We start from the raw sequence: 19,383 nt of genomic DNA, 5'->3' as shown, positions 1-19,383 counted from the left end.
AAAATTTTTTTATTGTTATTATAAAGGTGATATAGAGAGCATGAAGCAAATTTTAACTTCGTTTTTTCCTAGGCTTTAATAGGTACCACCTTGTACTAGTACTATATTTTATAGGAGGGCTTAAGTCCATGTTCACTTTGTATGTATTAATTTTGCATTACAAAGACCTAGACCTCTCCAAAAAATGCAATTACACATTATTCAACTTAATAGAGTTTCATAGTTTCCATTATTTGGTTAAACTGAAGCTGAAAACAGGTTTCCTAAGGATTTGTATTGCCAAACTGACCGGTTAACCAGAAGCATCCCCAACATGCTCTTATGTGCTCTTAGAGCATTCATGGGCTCTTCATTAATAGGAATAAATTCATCTTGAGTTTCTGTCCCTATGCTCTCCAAAATTTTAATTAGCTAAATTTTAATGTAATTCCACTCTTCTGTTGTGACTGGTTTTTAACGACTGCTGTGGTTTGGAAATGTCCTCCAAAGTCCCCTGTCCTGAAGGCTTGGTCCCTAGCCTATGACACTATTAGGAGATAATGCAAGTGGCTGATGCCTTTAATCCTAGCTACTCAGGAGGCAGAGATCTGGATAGTGGTTTGAAGCCAATCCAGGCAGGTAAAGTCTCAAGATCTCTAATTAACCAGCAAAAATTTTGTCTGGAGGTGTGTCTCTAGTGGTAGAGTGCTAATTGGCGAGGAGGTTGAACAAGTGCAAAGCCCTGAGGTCAAACTCGGGTACTAGTAAAGTAAAAAGTGACGCCTAGTAGATGCTCAAAGGAAATTGTGGAACCCAGTCTCTTGTTTTTTTTTTTTTTTATGTGTTTGTCCTGGCCATGAAAAAATACTTGGTTCTGCTATATACTTCCTGCCATTAAGGTGCTGCCTCACCACAAGCCAAAGCAATGCAGCCATCTGGTTATGGATTGAAATCTCTAAACTGATCCAAAGCAGCTTTTTTCATATATACTGTCTCGAATATTTTGTCATAAGGAAGGAAACGTGACTAACACTGTCTATTGGTAAAATAACTGTTGATATGTTTTTCCAAAGTGCCTAGTTTCAATGGTCTTCACACCATGAACTGTTTTTAATGCACTGCCTTGGGTTTTTTGTGTTTCTTAGTTTCATTTCATCTCTGCTCAAAAGGAAAGGTAAAAGTGTCAATTTGGCAACACTATTTTTTTTTCTTTTGGTTGTGGGGCTTGAACTCAGGACCTGGGAACTGGCTCTGAGCTTTTCTGCTCAAGGCTAACACTCTACCACTTTGAGCTACAGCTCCAATTCTGATTTTCTGGTAGTTAATTGGAGATAAGACTCTCATGGACTTTCAAATTGCTTGGGCTGGCTTTGAACCACAATCCCTCAGGTCTCAGCCTCCTGAGCATTTAGGATTACAGGCGTGAGCCTCTCACACCAGCTACAACACTATTTCTGACCTATGTAATAACAAGACAAAAAGAGGAGAAGGCATCCTTAAAAAACACATTTTTCTCAGGCTGGGAATATTGCTTAGCGGTAGAGTGCTCGCCTTGCTGCATGAAGCCCTGGGTTTGATTCCTCAGCACCACATAAATAGAAAAAGCCAGAAGCGGCGCTGTGGCTCAAGTGGCAGAGTGCTAGCCTTGAGCAAAAAGAAGCCAGGGACAGTGCTCAGGCCCTGAGTCCAAGGCCCAGGACTGGCAAAAAAATAAAATAAAATAAAATAAAAACACATTTCCTCGATGCAGTCCCAGTTAGGAAGACTGAAGTAAAAGAAAGGAACTTTGTCATTTCCGGTTTGTTTCATACCCTCATGTGGCTTATATTGCTCCTTGTGTAAGAAGCAAAGGACAGGGCTGTCCCCATGGCAGAGGTCTGGGAAAAGGGCATTGTTGATCAAGGGTTCCTGATAATTTACTAATGATAATGAAGTATTAGTAAACATACTGGTTGTAGCTGCTATTTTGCAGCCTAGCTACCCTCTCCTATGTGTAGTGCAAGACATTTTGGAACACTGTAATTTTGTTTTTCATCCATTTCTCTTATGTCTTCTCTTGGGCTACTCTAATCCTGCCATCTCTCCCATCATTGCCTTAACTACACAATCCTTAATTAGTCACTGGTACCCGGAGGCTGCTCTAGGCCACCGGGATAGTCTTGCTACTTCATTCATGTTATAAAGACAATAGAGAGGTTCTATAATGAAAATAACAGAGATAATGTGAAAGTCTGAATGAGAACAAAGGGAAGAGAAGGCTATCTTCTTTTCCACACATACCTGAAAGTCATAGGCAGAATAAGGTGGCAGATGGGGAGGGCTATGGTAGTAGGTATTGTATGATGCCACTTGGGGACGAGCGTAGTAAGAAACAGTCGGATGTGTATTTTCAACAGAACAGTTCAGTGCTGGGAGGAGCGGGGTTCTGTAGAAAAACACAAATTAGAAACAACATAAGTTTTCATCACTAGAATGCTTATTACATTCCATCAACAGTAATATGTGTCACTTTTTTCCTGCACCTTCAACAGCAGGTTTTCTGTTTGATGGAAGCTATTCTGACTGGGATGACATAAAATCTCAATGTCATTTTGATTTACCTCTCCTTTATGGGTAAACATGTTTTAACCTTTCTTCATGTGTTTATGGACCATTTGTACTTCTTTTTAAATTGTCCTGTTTAATTAATTTGCCCATTCATTGGATTTATTTTTTGGTATTTAATTCAACGTTTTTAAAGCTAATATGTATTGTATTATTTTTCCCATTTTTAATTTTTTTAATTTCTAATTTTTCTCCCTTTCTAACTTAAAAAATTTCATATGTATAGGAAAAACTGAATTATTTCTGTAGTTCTTACAAAACAAAGGTTTAAAAAGTAAAACTTGAAAGAAAAACCATCAAATAGACAAGGCTGAAGAAGTTCCCTGCTCTTGATATGACAGAATTCATTTATTTTTATTATTATTTTTTTTGCCAGTCCTGGGCCTTGAACTCAGGGCTGAGCACTGTCCCTGACTTCTTTTGTTTTTTTTTTTTTGCTCAAGGCTAGCACTCTGCCACTTGAGCCACAGCACCACTTCTGGCATTTTCTATATATGTGGTGCTGGAGAATCGAACCCAGGGCCTCATGTAATACAAGGCAAGCACTCTTGCCACTAGGCCATATCCCCAACCCGACAGAATTCATTTAATCAGAAAATATTTGTAAAAGTGAGGATTCTTACACATGCCATTCTCCCTAATGAGCTCTCCTGAAGATATGAAGGACAAATAGTGAAAACATGTAGGCAGCTTTGGCAGTGGCACAAGCAACCACATTAGGATTTTGGCAGGGGGAACTACAGCAAGTTTCAACACAGTTCTGTTGCTCCCTTCCTTCGAGTGGGTGACTGTTGACTTGTCTAGGGGGTTTGAAGAATTCAGTCCTTACCATTCAGCTCACAAACAAGAAAAATGTTTATCAGCCTCTACCTAGTGGTGTGAAATTTTGACTGTTCCAAGGGCTGACTTGCTTTACAGAGGAAGAACTCTTGGAAATGTAGAAATGTCCTTCCCTCTCCACCAGAATTCTTAGAAGAATTTTCCCCAGAAATGTTCTCATGCTTTTTTTTTTTTTTTTTTTTTTTGGCCAGTCCTGGGCCTTGGACTCAGGGCCTAAGCACTGTCCCTGGCTTCTTCCCGCTCAAGGCTAGCACTCTGCCACTTGAGCCATAGCGCCGCTTCTGGCCGTTTTCTGTATATGTGGTGCTGGGGAATCGAACCTAGGGCCTCGGGTATCCGAGGCAGGCACTCTTGCCACTAGGCTATATCCCCAGCCCTGTTCTCATGCTTTTCCTGTCCATTCAAACAACTGCAAAATGAAATGAGCTCTTTCATCCAAATAAACTAACCCTAACTATGAGAAAACATTATACAGTGGGAACTATGTTTATAAAAGTTGTGGTATGTTCAATGAGGCTAGACATCCAGCATCATATTTGAAAGGAAATGGATTATTTCGAAGAAATAACAATAAGTAATAATGAAAGAAAGTTGAATGAGCATAGTAATAGCACGGAGAAGGACTGAAAATGGAGAGAAAATGACAAGGCAACAAGAGAGAAAAGGGAAGATGGTGAGGGCAAAAGGGGAACACCAAACTGCTGAGACAAAGGATAAAAAGGGCAAACCAATGCAACAGTGATACTCACAAGACACTATGTTGGAAATTAACTATACAACTCCAGGGAGGAGGTATCTGGGGGTGGGAATATGGGAGAAAAATGAGGGAGGGGGGTAACAAGTTTGACAATAAGTGTCCTTCCTCACTACTTACATATGTAACTGTAACCCCTCTGTACATCACCTTGACAATAAAATTAAATTTTAAAAAAAAGGTGATAAAGACTTGGGTAGCAATGAGACAAAAGAGATGGCCAGAGAAATAAGTGGTCTGGTTATGTTTTTTAAACCAATAATTTTGATTTTACTGTTCTCTATTTGTGTGCACATGTAGAAATGTGTGTGTAGATGTGTGGGTGGGTATTAAAATTCTGTGGCTTAAGTTCTAAGACACCCATTATTGATCATTAGTATTCTGAGCTCTAGTCAAACAAAGTTACTAGGTATCACAGGAAATGGCTAAAGCAATTTTGTCTGGACAAAACTGAGTCTATTCTGAGATAATGATTGCCTATTTGGAAAGACTGCCCTTTTATTCCTCTCTAGTTTACTTCACACCAAAAATACCAGTTAGGAGAGGATAGCAAGATATATTGGCTTCTCAATATTATCTTAAATCCTCTATATCTTTGGTCAATCAGTGAACAATGCGTCAAAACATTTCTTTGAGCATATTTTCACCAAGCACCTCTGATCTGGGAATGAAGACATACTTTTTTTTTCTTTCAGCATCCACAAATCTAGAAATGCTGACTCCTAGCCCTTTCTATTGAAGGCTGCAGCTCACAGCACTTGGCTCCTGTCCATACCTCACTGGAAATGGCTTCCATACAGACCCCAGGGTACTCTACTCAAAGAGAAGACATACAAGTCATCAACCACATTGGACCTAGGCCCAAGCATCTTACATAGGCTCACCAAGTTAATGTCTCACGACTTTCTACATCATGTTATTAGAAGTGTTCTTTGTAGTTGTCCCCCTCTTGATGGCTTCAACTTATTCTACTAGTGTCATCTCATGAACCAAGTATCTCCTCCTCCTCTTCCTTTTCTTTGCCTTCGTCACCTTCTTCTTTTCCTCTTCCTCTTCTTCTTTCTTCTTCTTGTTCCCTCCTCCGCCTCCTCCTCCTCCTCCTCCTCCTCCTCCTCCTCCCTCCTCCTCCTCCTCCTCCTCCCCCCCTCCCCCCTCCCCCTCCCTCCCCCCTCCCTCCCCCTCCTCCCCCCTCCTCCCCCTCCTCCCCGTCCCTCCCCCCTCCTCCCCCTCCTCCTGTTGTACAAAGGAGTTACAGGTTATAAGTACAATGCTTCTTGGTCAATGTCACTCCTTCCTTTGATCCTGATCTTTTCTTGTGTCTTTTATTTTCCCCTCTGGTTCTTGAGAGAGTTCCCAAATTGACATTTAATAATCCTTGGTACTTCCCTCATCCTCCAATTTTACTGCCTAAGAAGCTCTCAATGGTTAAACACAGCTCACTTGTAATTTATTTTAATTAAAACACCTAAACAAAGTAGGTAATGTTTGTTACACTTACAGAACCAGAAAGGGCTAACCAAACATTAGTTAGGGACAGCGAGGATGGAGTAGAAAGAGCAAAGGCTTCTGGCCTCTGATAGATCTGATCTGGGCTCCAGTCCCCAGTTCTGCTATTTAGCTCTGAGCAAATCACTTGACCCTTCTTGGCCTGTTTTCTTATCTGTTCATTGGGGATGGTAATAACTATGTCACAAAGTAGTATAGTGAAGAGCACAAAAAGTAAATATGCAAAAGGATGTTATTAACGGGCTGCTATTGCACTTCTCCAGACAGAACATCAATAAACTCTTTATTCCTTTGTACATCAAAGGAAATTGAAACTAAGATATTCAGAGACAGATCTATACATCTGAGGTTAACTGATTTTTCACAAGCAGTTGAAGACCTAAAATAGGAAAATAATAGTCTCTTGAACAACTGTGCTGGACAATTGGGTATCCATATGAAAAAATATGAATTAAATTGGACCCCTGCTTCACACCAAAAATTAAATCAAAATGGAGCAAAGACCTAAAAGTAACAACTGAAAATACAAAACTCTTAAAACAAAAGGGGAAAAATCTTCATGTCCTTGGATTTGCCAATAGGTTCTAAGATACAACACCAAAGCATGTGCAAAAACAACAAAGACAGATAAACCAGATCTCACTGAAATTAAAAACATTCAGCATCAAAGGACATTATCAGCAAAATGAAAATGCAACCCATAGAATGGGAGAAAATGTTTGCAAATAATACATCTGTTAAGGGTCTAGTATCCACAATATACAAAGAACTACAAGTCAACAACAAAAAGACAAACATTCAAAAACGGGCAAATCTGTTCATAGTGTTGCAAGGCCCTGTAATCTCAGCACACTGGAACAATGAAGCAGGAAGATCATGAGTTCCAAGACAGCTTGGGCTACATAGTAACCCTTGCCCACTAATTAACAAATCAAATGGGCAAAAAACTTAAGTAGGTATTGATCCAGACAAGGCATACAAACTGCCCACAAGGACATGAAAGACATCTGCCATCATCAGCAATTGGGGAAAGGCAAATCAAAACCATGATGAGATACCACTTTGCATCCACTGTAATACCTACATTTTTTCTCCTTTATACTTTTGTTGTTGTTGTTGTTATTGTTGGGCTGGCTTTGAACCAGGCAGGGAAAGTCCATGAGACTCTTACCTCCAATTAACCACCAGAAAAATGGAAATGATGCTGTGGCTCAAGTGGTAGAGAGCTAGCTTGAGCTGAGCAGCTCAGGGAGGGACAGTGCCCCAGACCCAGAGTTCAAGCCCATGACCGACAAAAAAAAGGAAGGAAGGAAGGAATGAATGAACCAATGAATGAACAGATAAATAAATCTTTCCAGGCTAATTATGTTACCTAGCTTCTTTAGCTTAAAGGCAGTTGTACTTTTGATTCCTCTCTTCAAAATGTGGGTCTCCATTGCTTTAAACTGCCTACCATTAACTTCTGCCTCCAATAGGGGCTGATATGACGGCTGATTATGTTACCTGGCTCCTTCAACTTGAAGGTAACTATGTCCTTAAAGTAAATTATTTGGGGGGCTGGGAATGTGACCTAGTGGTAGAGTGCTTGCCTAGCGTGCATGAAGCCCTGGGTTCGATTCCTCAGCACCACATATAGAGAAAAAGAAGTGGTGCTGTTGTTCTGGGTAGAGTGCTAGCCTTGAGCAAAAAGAAGCCAGGGACAGTGCTCAGGCTCTGAGTTCAAACCCCCGGACTGGCAAGAAAAAAATGTAAGTACTTCGGATTCCTTCCTTCAAAATACAGATCTCCATTGCTTCAAACTGTCTACTCCTGACCCCTACCTCCATTAGGGGCTACTGTGAAATGGAAAGACACTTCCTTCCTTACCATATCCTTAAAGCCTCCCAGAACAGCCGCAGTGATGATACCCAGGAACAGGCCGACAATGTTGAGGATGGTGGCAGACCAGAGCAGATGGTAGAGGTGGATAATATCCTGGCAGCTGCTGACATCGATGTATTCATAGTACCCACCGGTGATCTCCACCCTGCTGCATTGGGAGGAGCACAAACTGTCAGTTCCTTGGCATCTGATTTCCCCTAAGGATTTAGCTACCATGTAGTTCAGCAAAAAGACTTGTGGCAGATGGGAAGGTATTGTAGGGACCATTATAGCCATGCACTTGGGGAGCAAGACATGATAACAAATCAAAGTCTGATCACAGTTTATCTAAAATAAAAGAAATTCTTTGTTAGAGAAACTACTGGATCTATTATTAACACTACTCCTAGATAGAACTTTTATGACACTGTTATCTACCAGGCATAGTACTAAGTATTTTACAGACAAGAATATCATTTTCTTGGAGAGGCCACACTAACCACCCATTCCAATTGCTTTGAGTCACATTACTAGCTGTGGACCAAACTGTATCTTGTCAAATTAATATGTGGAAGAAAGTCTTACCCTTAATGAGATTGTATAGTTGACTCTCCAGATGCACAGTTTCTGCCTGTGTTCAACCAATCATGGGTTTAAAATATTTTAACGAGTCAGCACTTTTTCTCATACAAACTTATTATCACTATTCTCTGCACAAAGCAGTTTTATAGCGATTTATGTAGTATTTACATTGGATAAGGTATTATAAATGATCTATAGATAATTTAAAGAGTACAACAGGCTGCATGTAAGTTGTATATAAATATGCTCTTTTATATAAAAGATTGAGCAGCCGTGGGCTCTGTTACCAACAGGAGACTGGGAACTAGAATCAATCCTCCCCATATATGGAGAGACAACTGAGCTGACTGTATTTGTAAATAGGGATTTTAGAAGATAATAAGTTTAAATATTGTCTTCAGGATGAGATTTTTCATTTGACAGGACTGACAGCTTTATAAAAAGAAGATGGAGTCTAGAGAGCTCCCACCAGAAGTTGACTCTTTTGGTAACCTGATCTCAGAATTCCCAGCCTCTGTAATTGTGAGAAAATAAAATTCTGTTGTTGAAGCCAAGTAGTCTATGACATTTTGTTATGGCAGCCTGAGCAGACTTAATACACTACCCTTCTCTATTCCTCTGGAGTCACCCATTCCTATGTGAATAGCTTACTGATGTGTTTGCTTCATTATTGCTTGTCCAGCCACCTTGAATGTAGTCTCCATGGTTCAGTGCAGTACCTAACATGTATTTGGCACTACATAAATTGGATTAATTAAATGAAAGTTCCTATCCTCCTAGATGTTGTAGAAGCAGTTAACAACTTGGACACTGGGATTGATGATGAATCTGAAGCATGGTAGTTTTTAAAGTTGCACTCACAATTAAACATTCCAGAATCAGGATAATTATTACATGTGACTTGTTTGTGATGAAAACACACACACACACACACACACACACACACACACACACACACACACAACCCAAAGATTGTCAGGTACAAAGTGGCACAAATTTGTCATCCTAGCCCTTAGGAGTCTGAAGCAGGAGTATCAATGCGTTTGAGCAGCCTGGGCTACATAGGGAGACTCTATGTCAAAAAAAAAAATCAAAGATTTAGCTCCACTGAACAATGGAGGGATTATACATACAATGAGAGATTTTTAAACTTTACAAGTAAATTTATTTGAGGATTTTTAAAAGTCAGTTTCTCTGAGGAATTTTAACCAGCATGACAATCAGATTTCTTTCTGCTGGTGTGTGGTACCATTGGTGTGTGCCTCTAAGTGTCTTATTGTGTATATTTGTGCATATGTGCATGTGTCTTGGAGGAAAAGATAGTTAAACATGTGGAGCCCATCCCCAATCCTACTGAAGTGGCAGAATCTCTGGGACTAGGACTTGGGAATCTGTGGTACTAAGCCTGTCAATATTGGGGACCCAGTTTTCAATAATAAGCGTGATAGTGGAATTTTGAAGGTGGCACATTTAATCTGTTTGAATTTGATTTGAATATTTTTAGGAACAGATCTGAAGATTTTGTTGATAAGAACACTGTGTCTCTTGTGACTTAGCACTATCCAGGCTTTCAGGACCAGGATGGAAGGGTGGATAGATTAGTTACTGCCCCACAAAGCACAGCTATGAAGGACCATCTCTTGAAAATGGCAGGTCTGTATGAAAATGGCAGGGTGCATGTAGGATTGGAAGAGTGTAATAGTGGCTTGGTAGTTGGTTTCTGATGTTCTTCAAATTCTCTTTGTTTCCCTCCCAAGCTAACTAGTGAGCTTGGAAGTGAACTGCATTGAAATCCTTACTCTTCTTATTTTTGCTGCCTGATCTTAACCAACTTTCTTAACCTATCTGAGCCGGGGAGAATTAATGATGACACACATGAAAGCCATACTGTAGTGCATAATATGAACACCCACAAAAACATGTCGAAATATTTTATCCCTTCCAAGATCCATCTTTGGCAACGCAATTCAAAACTTTGAATTCCATGAGAAAAACAATAATTCTTTAGAAGCACAGGCCTCAACATGGACATAGGTGAATAGTTCAAGTATTCAGTAAATTGGGGCTAGAGATGTGACACAGTAGAAGAGCTCTTGCCTAAAATGTGCAAGTATCTGGGTTCCATCCCTAGCAATGCAAAAAATAAAAGTATCCAATAACTTTAGAAACGACATGTTTGGTTTCAATTTGAATGATTCAACCCCTATTTAAAATTTTGAACTGAACCATGAGGCAAAAGCAAGTTAATGTTTAGATATAGTTCATATTTTAGCCAATTAATGTGGCTTGTTTCTGTTTGAAATTCCTGATTTCATTTGGTCTCATCTCTGGACAGAGCTTCCTCTGAAAGTGCGTCTTTTGATTCCCACTGCCTTCATCCTCAGGCTTCTAAGACTGCACGGTTGCCTGATTACTCTTCCTAAAGCAATTTGGTTTAAACTATGCTATTCATTTAATTCGAACATTTCCATGGCTCTCCACATCTTTAGTGGAAAATGTCCCAATTCCCACTGGCCACAATCCAGCTCCAAATAGAATCTACACTCCAGCTAGTCTGGAGTCCTAAGAAGCCCCAAGCTAGCCAAGGTGGCATTTATTTCAAATGTTTTGCTCAGATTACTCCCCTTCCATAGAAAGCAGTGCCTTCTCTTCATGCCCTAACCTTGCCCTAACCTTTTTTAAGTACTCTAGTGCCTGCACAGTAACTTATCCCTGGACTCCCACAGCTTCAGACAGTCTATTCCTTTTAGTTTGCCACACTGCATGCCAATCCTTCAGTTATTCCTTTAATCCAATATGTACTGAGAGCCTACCTTAGTTCTTTGTAGTGTGCTACAACTGAGCCCAAGGCTACCCTGATGTATATCTATCAAAACTGTAAATTCTTAAGGGTAAGGGTCATCAATCACATTTCTTTGCGGTTCCCTTACTTTTGAGCACAGTGGTAGAATTGTTAAAGTTCATGAAGACCTAAAGAAACCGACAACCTCTCACCTCTCTGTACTTCAGTTGCTACTTATAAAATAGGAGACAGCAGCAGATAAAGTAGGAAGGCATCCTTTTAGAGGTCAGGGACCTGGGAACATTTGGAAGTTCTTGGCAGGTAGACAGTTCTCTTTGCCTGTTTCTCTCTCTCTCTCTCTCTCTCTCTCTCTCTCTCTCTCTCTTTCTTTCTCTCTCTCTCTGTCTCTCTCTCCCCCTCCTCCTCTCATTTCCTCTCCTCCCTCTCTGTTGCTATCTCCTCTCTATCTCTCTCCTCTTTCCTTCTTTTCCTTTCCCTTCCCTCATTTTCCTCCTCCTCTCCCTACCTTTCTGCATGTATACTTCATTTATCAGTTCTATTTCAACAACCTTCTTGGAAAATTGAGTTTCTTAAAGGAAAAAAACTGTCTTCTTGCTGCAAATTCTTTTAGAACATCCTCTGACACATAGTAGGAGCCATATAAAAATTGTCAAAGGAAGTAATGAAGGAAAATAAACTATCTTTTTAAAAATTTTGTTACCATCTGAGGCAGTTCACAAACCACTCCATTTCCTTTAGGCTATACATTGAAAACCAGTGATATTGACTTGACCTCTCCAAAGACGAGTGAGCAAATGAAAGCCAGAAGTACTCTGAAAGGCAGCCACTGAAGAGCTGTGTCCGAGAGAAAGCCACCTTCCTCCACAAGACTAAATGGAATAATCTATGTTTGGTATTAAAACCTCACCACCCATGACGTCAAAAAAGGTCTGTGGGTTCAAGGAGACAGTAGAAACCATTTCTGTAGCACTGTAAAAATGATTGCCTGATGTTTTGTTCCCACTTTTTTTTTTCTTGGCCTCCTTTCCAGGAAATGAACTGGAGGAACAGGCAATTGATTAAAAATAGGCTGTGCATGAGGAAAACAAACCTTCATTTGGCAAAACTAAAGTCTCCAAGCCTCAGAATGTTGGTTGCTTAGCTATATTTAGGCCCCAAATTTAAGTGTCATTGGCTCTGGCTGGAAGAAGCCCCAGGTCTAGGAAACCATTTTCCTTCGATTGTGGTACTCTCCCGTGACCTGTCTCATGGCCTGAATTTATAACCTGATGTAAAGCTAACCAAGTCCTTTTCTAGTGGCTCTGCCCTTGGAATCTGGGCACTACAGATTTGGACAAGGTCACTGAAAGATGCCTGGTACCGAATTCCAGACACAAGATGTGTGAAAGCATTTCTAGGCTTGAAGACCTTTAGGGACCATGATCCCAGGACCCCTGTCAGTTGTTGAGTGCAGTATTTTCTTTTTCTCATGAAAGAAACAAATTTGAGTCCTTTTCAACAAATGTCACATGCTTTTCATCAGCTCTTTACTCATGGAGAATTTAATGGAGAATTTTGTGTATCCCACCCTTTTTCAGAATCACATCCACAACAGAAAAAAAAAGATGTGTCTGTAAGGGAAGGGATCACTTTGCTTCCCTTTCTGTGGGCCTCCTCTCAGCTCCAAATCTCAGGCCTACTTCCAGGAAGTTTCCAGTCCCCACCCCAGGAGGCAGGGAAACAGGGAAAAGAAAGCTGGGGAGAGACAAGAGAGGAGAATAGCAACGGGAAGGGAGAAAGCTGGCAAAGAAATATCGAGAAAAGAGAGAAGATAAAAAGAGAGAAGGGGGGCTGGGGATATGGCCTAGTGGCAAGAGTGCCTGCCTCATATACATGAGGCCCTGGGTTCGATTCCCCAGTGCCACATATACAGAAAAATGGCCAGAAGTGGCGCTGTGGCTCAAGTGGCAGAGTGCTAGCCTTGAGCAAAAAGAAGCCAGGGACAGTGCTCAGACCCTGAGTCCAAGCCCCAGGACTGACCAAAAAAAAAAAAAGAGAGAGAGAGAGAGAAGGATGGAGTAGAGGAGAAGATTAAGGGGAGTCAAGCGGTAAGAGCAAAATAACCTCAATTCCCCTAGAATGTATTTTATGTTCCTTTGATCTTTTTTTTTGGAAGAATGGTCTCAGGAAGTGTAATTATAGCCAGCCCTCAATCATAGCCACTAAGGAGAGAAGTCATTTATAGGTGTTAGTAGTTATTACCACATGAATAATTGAACCTTCCAGATGATCTCTAAACCTGACTTGCATCTTTAAATTTTTCTTCCTCCACTACCAAATCTTTCAAGGAATTGAAAGTCCTGTTAGTAAAGAAGGGAAAACGCTGGAGTGACTCTCCCTCTGCTCTTCTCTGTTTCCAGCCAGCCAGGTCTTAACCTGACACTAGAGAAGTGGGCCCCTTAATACCAAGAGCTGGGAATGTGTGTGAGGAGGAGGCTGCCTAAATCTGCAGTCTCTGGATCTGGCTCCATCCAGCTCCCATCCCACCAGTTCCTCCTTCACTCCCTCCCTTGCCCCCAGCTCTCTTGCACTGAGTCTGAAAAAAAATATGTGCATGGGCAGGAACTAGCTCACACGATGGGGGGGGGGGGAAGGTGTTTTCTCACACATTGCTCTTTGATTCTACCTTGTCTATTTCTCTGAAAATATGATCTGCTTTCTATTGTTCCCAAATTTAATTTGATCCCAACTTAATTATTGTTCCCAATTTAATCTAGGCTCCATTCTCTGCAACTTGTGCTAGTGCAATGGCCTCCCAGATGCCTGCAGTACTATTTAAGTCTGTCTTCCAACCTGTATCCTTCAATAGTTTCCAGTTTCTATATACTCAAAATCAAAGCCATTCCTAGGGTCAACTCATTTTCCAACATGTGACTTCTGACTAAATATGTTTTGAATGAAAGAAATAATAAATGATACTTTGTTGGAGAGAAGAGCACCACATGGTTATAGCAGAACTAGTATCAGCTTCATTCGTGCCACTCTAGCTTCACCAGGTTTGTGCTCAGGTTGTCTTTTGCTTCATTCAGGTTTCTCTACAAATGTTACCTACTCAAAGAAACATTCCCTGGCTGCTCTAACACAGCACACAACACAACACAGACACACACACACACACACACACACATACACACCTCTCTCTACTGCATCAAGATCTATCTTCCTCTCTTGTTTCATTTTTCTTCAGTGTTCTGATCACCATCTAGCATTGTATTATGTAATTTTTTGTGTTAACTGACTGCCCTATTAGGACATAAGCTTCACGAGATAAGAACTTCTGTTTTATTTGCTTCGGATTCTTCAGTGTCCAGAACTGGGCAAGACACTGAGGTACTCTAGAACTATTGTTGAATGAATAATTCTACCATTTTCCACTTCTGTATGACTTTCAGCTAGATAGCTCTTCCCTATAAGCCTTACTTGGTCATCTGTAAAATAAAAATACCTCTACCTACCTCACAGGTAAAAATTAAATGAGATCGAGTATGTCAAAGTACTTAACACAGTATCTGGTATGGAAAAGGCAGGAAATACCTAGTGGCTGAAATCTGTGGACAGACCAACATCATCTACTATACTTCTGTGGTCCCTATCATTGACCCTTCTCTCCTCTTGGCTCTTGTCATACCCAGTGTGGTTATACCATTGCTGCTATGCCTGGGGCGCCACACTTACTTTCCACAGTTGTAGAGGTCACAGCAGAAGCAAGTGTTGCCCCGGATGCGAGGTGTGCAGAATCCACGGCTGAGATGAGGGCAATTCACCTAAGGGTACAGTACAGCAAGAACATGAGCGAACACCAGATAGAAGGAAGGGCCCTTTGAAAATGTAAGTTATTGACTGATGGAGACAATAAGGATGGCTGTGATATGATTACACCCATGTGTGAGAGGGAGGGGACCGGGCAGGGAAGTGGTATGCATAAAGCAAATCACTGTGTTGCTCAGCTTACATTGAGCCTTAGCCATAGCCCTTAGTACCCCAACCCTGCAAAATGGAGATGGAGAGGAGGAAGGACAGGCAGAAGGACAGATGGAAGAACAAATGGACAGTAGAGAATGAGGACAGAAAGGGAGAGGAAATCAGGACACAGAAAGAAAGAAAATTGGGTAGAAAAGAAGACAGAGGGGTTATCACATGCACTCTGAAGTACAATAGTACCTCTCTAGCTGCCTGGGTAAGGTTCCTCATAACCCTCGCGGAAGGAGAATTTTTGGATGAGGAACTTATGACCTTACATAGGAAAAATAGGGTTAGGGGGACCAGGGTTATAATCACTATGGAAGTCATTATCAGTATTTTCACAATCACTAGGTTAACATAACAAAGTCATTACAATGTAAACAAAGGAATATCTATGACAGTTTATACACTTTGAGTTTGCAAAACATTTTTTTAAATTAACAAAAACTTATTTCCATTTACAGTCTCTTGTTTTCAAGAAAATTTCCAGGTTACCTCCCCTATCTGGACACAATAAAGTGATTGTAAATTTGTTTTGCTTTTGATATAGAGAACAATCACAGTAAATAAGCACTTTTTCTATATTGGCTCCTTCATACAAATGTTCACTACCTTTGTGATAAAATGTTATCACGTACACATTCCTATTCCTCCTTTTACCCCAAGAATAGTTGGGAAAAAATGGTAGTTGGGAGTGGAAAATTAAGGCAAATAAATAACTAAATAAACCAAAATAAAAGTATTTGTGAGGATGCCCTGGCAGCAGGATTATCACTCTACCTGGCTCCAGAGGTACCACTTAAGTCATTTTGTGTAAAAGGCTTCCCCTGAGGCTGTGCCATGCAGCAACCATTTTGGTTCCACCTTGCCTTTCTTTCCAATAACATGTTTATTCTTTTTCTAACTGTTCAAGGGGGGCTGACTTTCAGTTTGAGGTGAATAGAGTACCAAATTGTCATTGTACCTGGAAGCACAGCATTTCATGCAAAGGAATTCTTGGTTTAGGGAGGGAACACAAGAAGAGATGTGTGATATGCAGGGAAGGAAAGAGATCTAATGTACCTTCTCACAGATTATTAGGTTAGCCTCTTTAGGGGGTCATAAAACTGGGCAGAATGACAATAGGCCAAAGCCATAAAGTAGACCAGGTCTTCAGCTCTTATTTGGCTTCCAGGCTTTTCTGTGTGTTGGATTCAGGCTCTACTTCTTTAGACCAGGCCTAATGCCTTGGTGGGGCTCCCACCTTCTTCCATCCAGCACTAAGTCCAGGCAACTGAATCATCCACAGAGATGGGGGAGGATTATACCCTATGGACTCTGTTTTTCATTTACACTAAGATTCTTCTGGAAGCTAGCACAGGGTTATCCTCTAGAAAAAAGGAAATCTGATTAGGCCTCATGAGGTTCTAATCTTTGACCATGGCTTCACTAACATTGTGCTCTGAATCATTGGACAAATCAGCTAAACACTCAGCAGTAAACTCCAGGCCAAGGAAAAGAAGTAAAAGAAGAGTTTCGGATAAAACAGGAGACTTCTGGGAGGTAAAGACACACAATCTCATTTTCTGGCTTACCTCCTCAGCTTCTCTCTGGGATGTCTTGGGGACATAGTGGCACCGGTTAGCATACAGAGGTTTCAGATCCTGGAAAGGGAAGCACCAAACCAAAAAAGTATTTGCTTTGGAAAATAAAGCAGTTTGGTAATAAAATATTTAAACATACACACACACACACACACACACACACACACACACACACGTAGTAGGCTGAGTTAATTTCTGAAATTTGCTCATCCAAAGAACCCGAGAACATAAGGATCAGACAAAAAAGGTTTAATAACTGTTTTCTATTGGACTACTTGTTTAATGAAAATTTAGGAGAGAAACAAGTTGCTTGAAATTTCTTTCTGATTATTTTTTACATTTGGCCTTTTCTGCTTGTAAATAATCCCTAAGTCACAAGATTCAAAACTCAAGTTTGTTACAAAAATACACTTCCAAATGGAGAGAGTACACCTCCAAAGATGAAGTCTCTTTACCTACTGGACACTAGACAAGGGCTGCTGACTTATATACTGTTGTCATTTCCACAGATTTTTTTTCAGAAGGGATTGCTCAGGAGGTGATAAGGGATCACTCAGCTAGGAGTGCAAGCTCCTTAGCTTGAAGGACCACCAATTTAGGTGGAAAGGGATGGAAAGAGAAACTTCTTTATGTTGAATGCCTACACCAGGCATGTTGATAATCATTATTTAATTTTATTTTCTTGCTGATCATAAATGGACAAAAGAAGAGAAAGGGAAAGAAAGGAATTATGAGACAAGAAAAGAAACAAGACAAACATACAGGGATGTGGTAGAAAGCAGGTCTTGAGAGAAGTTCAGTTTCATTTAAACCAAAGAAACATGACAAGATGATGGTAAAGGACTATATTAACATATCAGGCTAGCACTTACCATTCAAGCTATGTTAGGGTACAAATGTGCCTTTCACTTAAGGTAGCTAACAGATATTGCCAGTGATTAATAAAACTCCAAAATTTCTTGGGTACTAATGAGGACTGCCAGCTGGCTTAAAGCAAGTATAAAGTAAGCAAAAACATTTTCCTAAAGTTTTATCCAGCCTTATCCAAAGTTCCTGTATCAATGCTGTAGTACAACTACTAATTTCAGGTTGTACAGAGGGTCTACATTCAGGGGCATGTAAATGATCATAACAGGAAAACTTCCAGTAAGTAGATTTTGGAATTTTTTCCATTGCCTTTCATTGAAGCTACTGATCAAAACATGTTAGGAGTGTTGGAAATGCAAATCAAAACCATAATGAGATGCTGCCTCATATCCAAGTTAGATAAGGAGAGTCGGTAAGAGTGTGGGTAGATCAGAATCTACATTTACTGCTGCTGATGGTGTAAAACAGCCACTTTGGAAAACAGGCTGGCAGCTCCTCAACCAAGTAAACATGGTTACATTATCTAGCAATTCTATTCCTATATGGAAAAGGGAAGAGAAATAAACATGAAAACATATTTCCATGCATAAATTTGTCCACAATGTTTATAGCAGTATTTTCATAATAACCAAAAAGATAGACATAACCTAAATGCCCACCAACAGGTAAACAAGCAAATAAAATTTAGTGTATCTAGACAATGAACATTATTAGGCTGAAAAAGAATGTAGTAATGAGCTATGCTTCAATATGGATGAATCTTGAAAATATCAGACTAAAGGAAAGAAGCCAATGAGTATGACATATCTAGAATATGGATATGTATAGGAAAAGAATGCATGTTACTTAGAATGTATGTGGTTACTTAGAGCTAGGGAGGATGCATACAAGGATGCAATAGGTAAAAGGTACAGTGTTTTTTTGAGGTGATAAAAAAAATCTCCTAAAATTAACTGATGATTGCCTGTAACTGAATATAGACAAAAATCACTGGAATATACTGTTTGGGTGGGTAAATTGTACAGAATATGAAGAATATCTCAATGAGGTTGTAGGAGGAGAAAAAGGAAGCCATTTTAGCTCATAATGCCATCAAAATCTACTTCAGGTTTCTTAGCCACTAGGCCTATGTTGCCATGGAGATTGCCTCAGAGTGAATACTGCTTGTCAAATGAGGATGATAATGCCTGCCCTACATATCTCATAGGATTGCCATGGGCTTCAAATATGATAATACATGTGAAGAAACACAAAAAAGCTAAATGGATGACACAAACATAAGGAATTAGTGTTATTAAGATAGGTCTTATTCTTCTGTCACCTTGCATTCAACATTAACTCCAAATGAATCAAAGACCTCAACATCAGGCCTGAAACATTGAAACTACTGCAGAAAGGAATAGCAGAAACATTAGAACATATTGGTAAACAGAGAAACTTTCTGAATACAGTTCCAGGGACTCAGCAAATTGGAAAGAGAATTGAAAAATGTGTTTACATCAAACTAAAGTTTCTGCACAGTAAAGGACATAGTTACTATGATAAAAAGGCAGCTTAGAAAATGGGAGCTCTTTACCAACTATGCATCTGACAAGGACCTAATACCTAGAATATACACGGAGCTCAAGAAACTGAACCTTCCAAAAATCAATAATACAATACATGGGCAAAAGAGGTAAATAGAGAGTTCTCAGAAGAAAAAGCAAGAATGGCCAATAAACACATGAAGAAATATCCAACTTCCCTGGCCACAAAGGAAATGCAAATCAAAACAACATTGAGATTCCATCTCACCTCAGTAAAATTGGCCATCATCAAGAATATGAACAAGAAAGTTTGACAGAGATAAACAGAGGAGGGGAGAGAAAACCTGTTACACAGCCTCGGTGGGAATGTAAACTAGTGCAACCACTCTGCAAGGCAATTTGGAGATTCCTTAAAAAACTAAACATAGAACTATCCTATGATCCAGCCATACCACTCTTGAGTTTCTATCCAGAACA

At 40.1% G+C, this 19,383-nt stretch overlaps 1 protein-coding gene across 1 annotated transcript in view; it reads right to left on the bottom strand.

Annotated features, from left to right (window-relative positions):
* Positions 1-19,383, bottom strand: part of Tmem255a (transmembrane protein 255A) — a 49,956-nt gene that overhangs the window by 8,753 nt on the left and 21,820 nt on the right. Inside the window, exons 5-8 of the mRNA XM_048336043.1 lie at positions 16,505-16,573; positions 14,643-14,731; positions 7,536-7,712; positions 2,260-2,404 (exon numbers count right to left, since the gene is read on the bottom strand). Of these exons, the coding sequence (XP_048192000.1) occupies positions 2,260-2,404; positions 7,536-7,712; positions 14,643-14,731; positions 16,505-16,573 (480 nt within the window). The remainder of the gene's footprint in view (positions 1-2,259; positions 2,405-7,535; positions 7,713-14,642; positions 14,732-16,504; positions 16,574-19,383) is intronic.

This window comes from Perognathus longimembris, chromosome 28 (assembly GCF_023159225.1).
Source record: "Perognathus longimembris pacificus isolate PPM17 chromosome 28, ASM2315922v1, whole genome shotgun sequence".
NCBI lineage: Eukaryota > Metazoa > Chordata > Mammalia > Rodentia > Heteromyidae > Perognathus > Perognathus longimembris.
The sequence above is the reverse complement of the archived record's forward strand: the minus strand, read 5'-3'. Positions and strand labels throughout refer to the sequence as shown.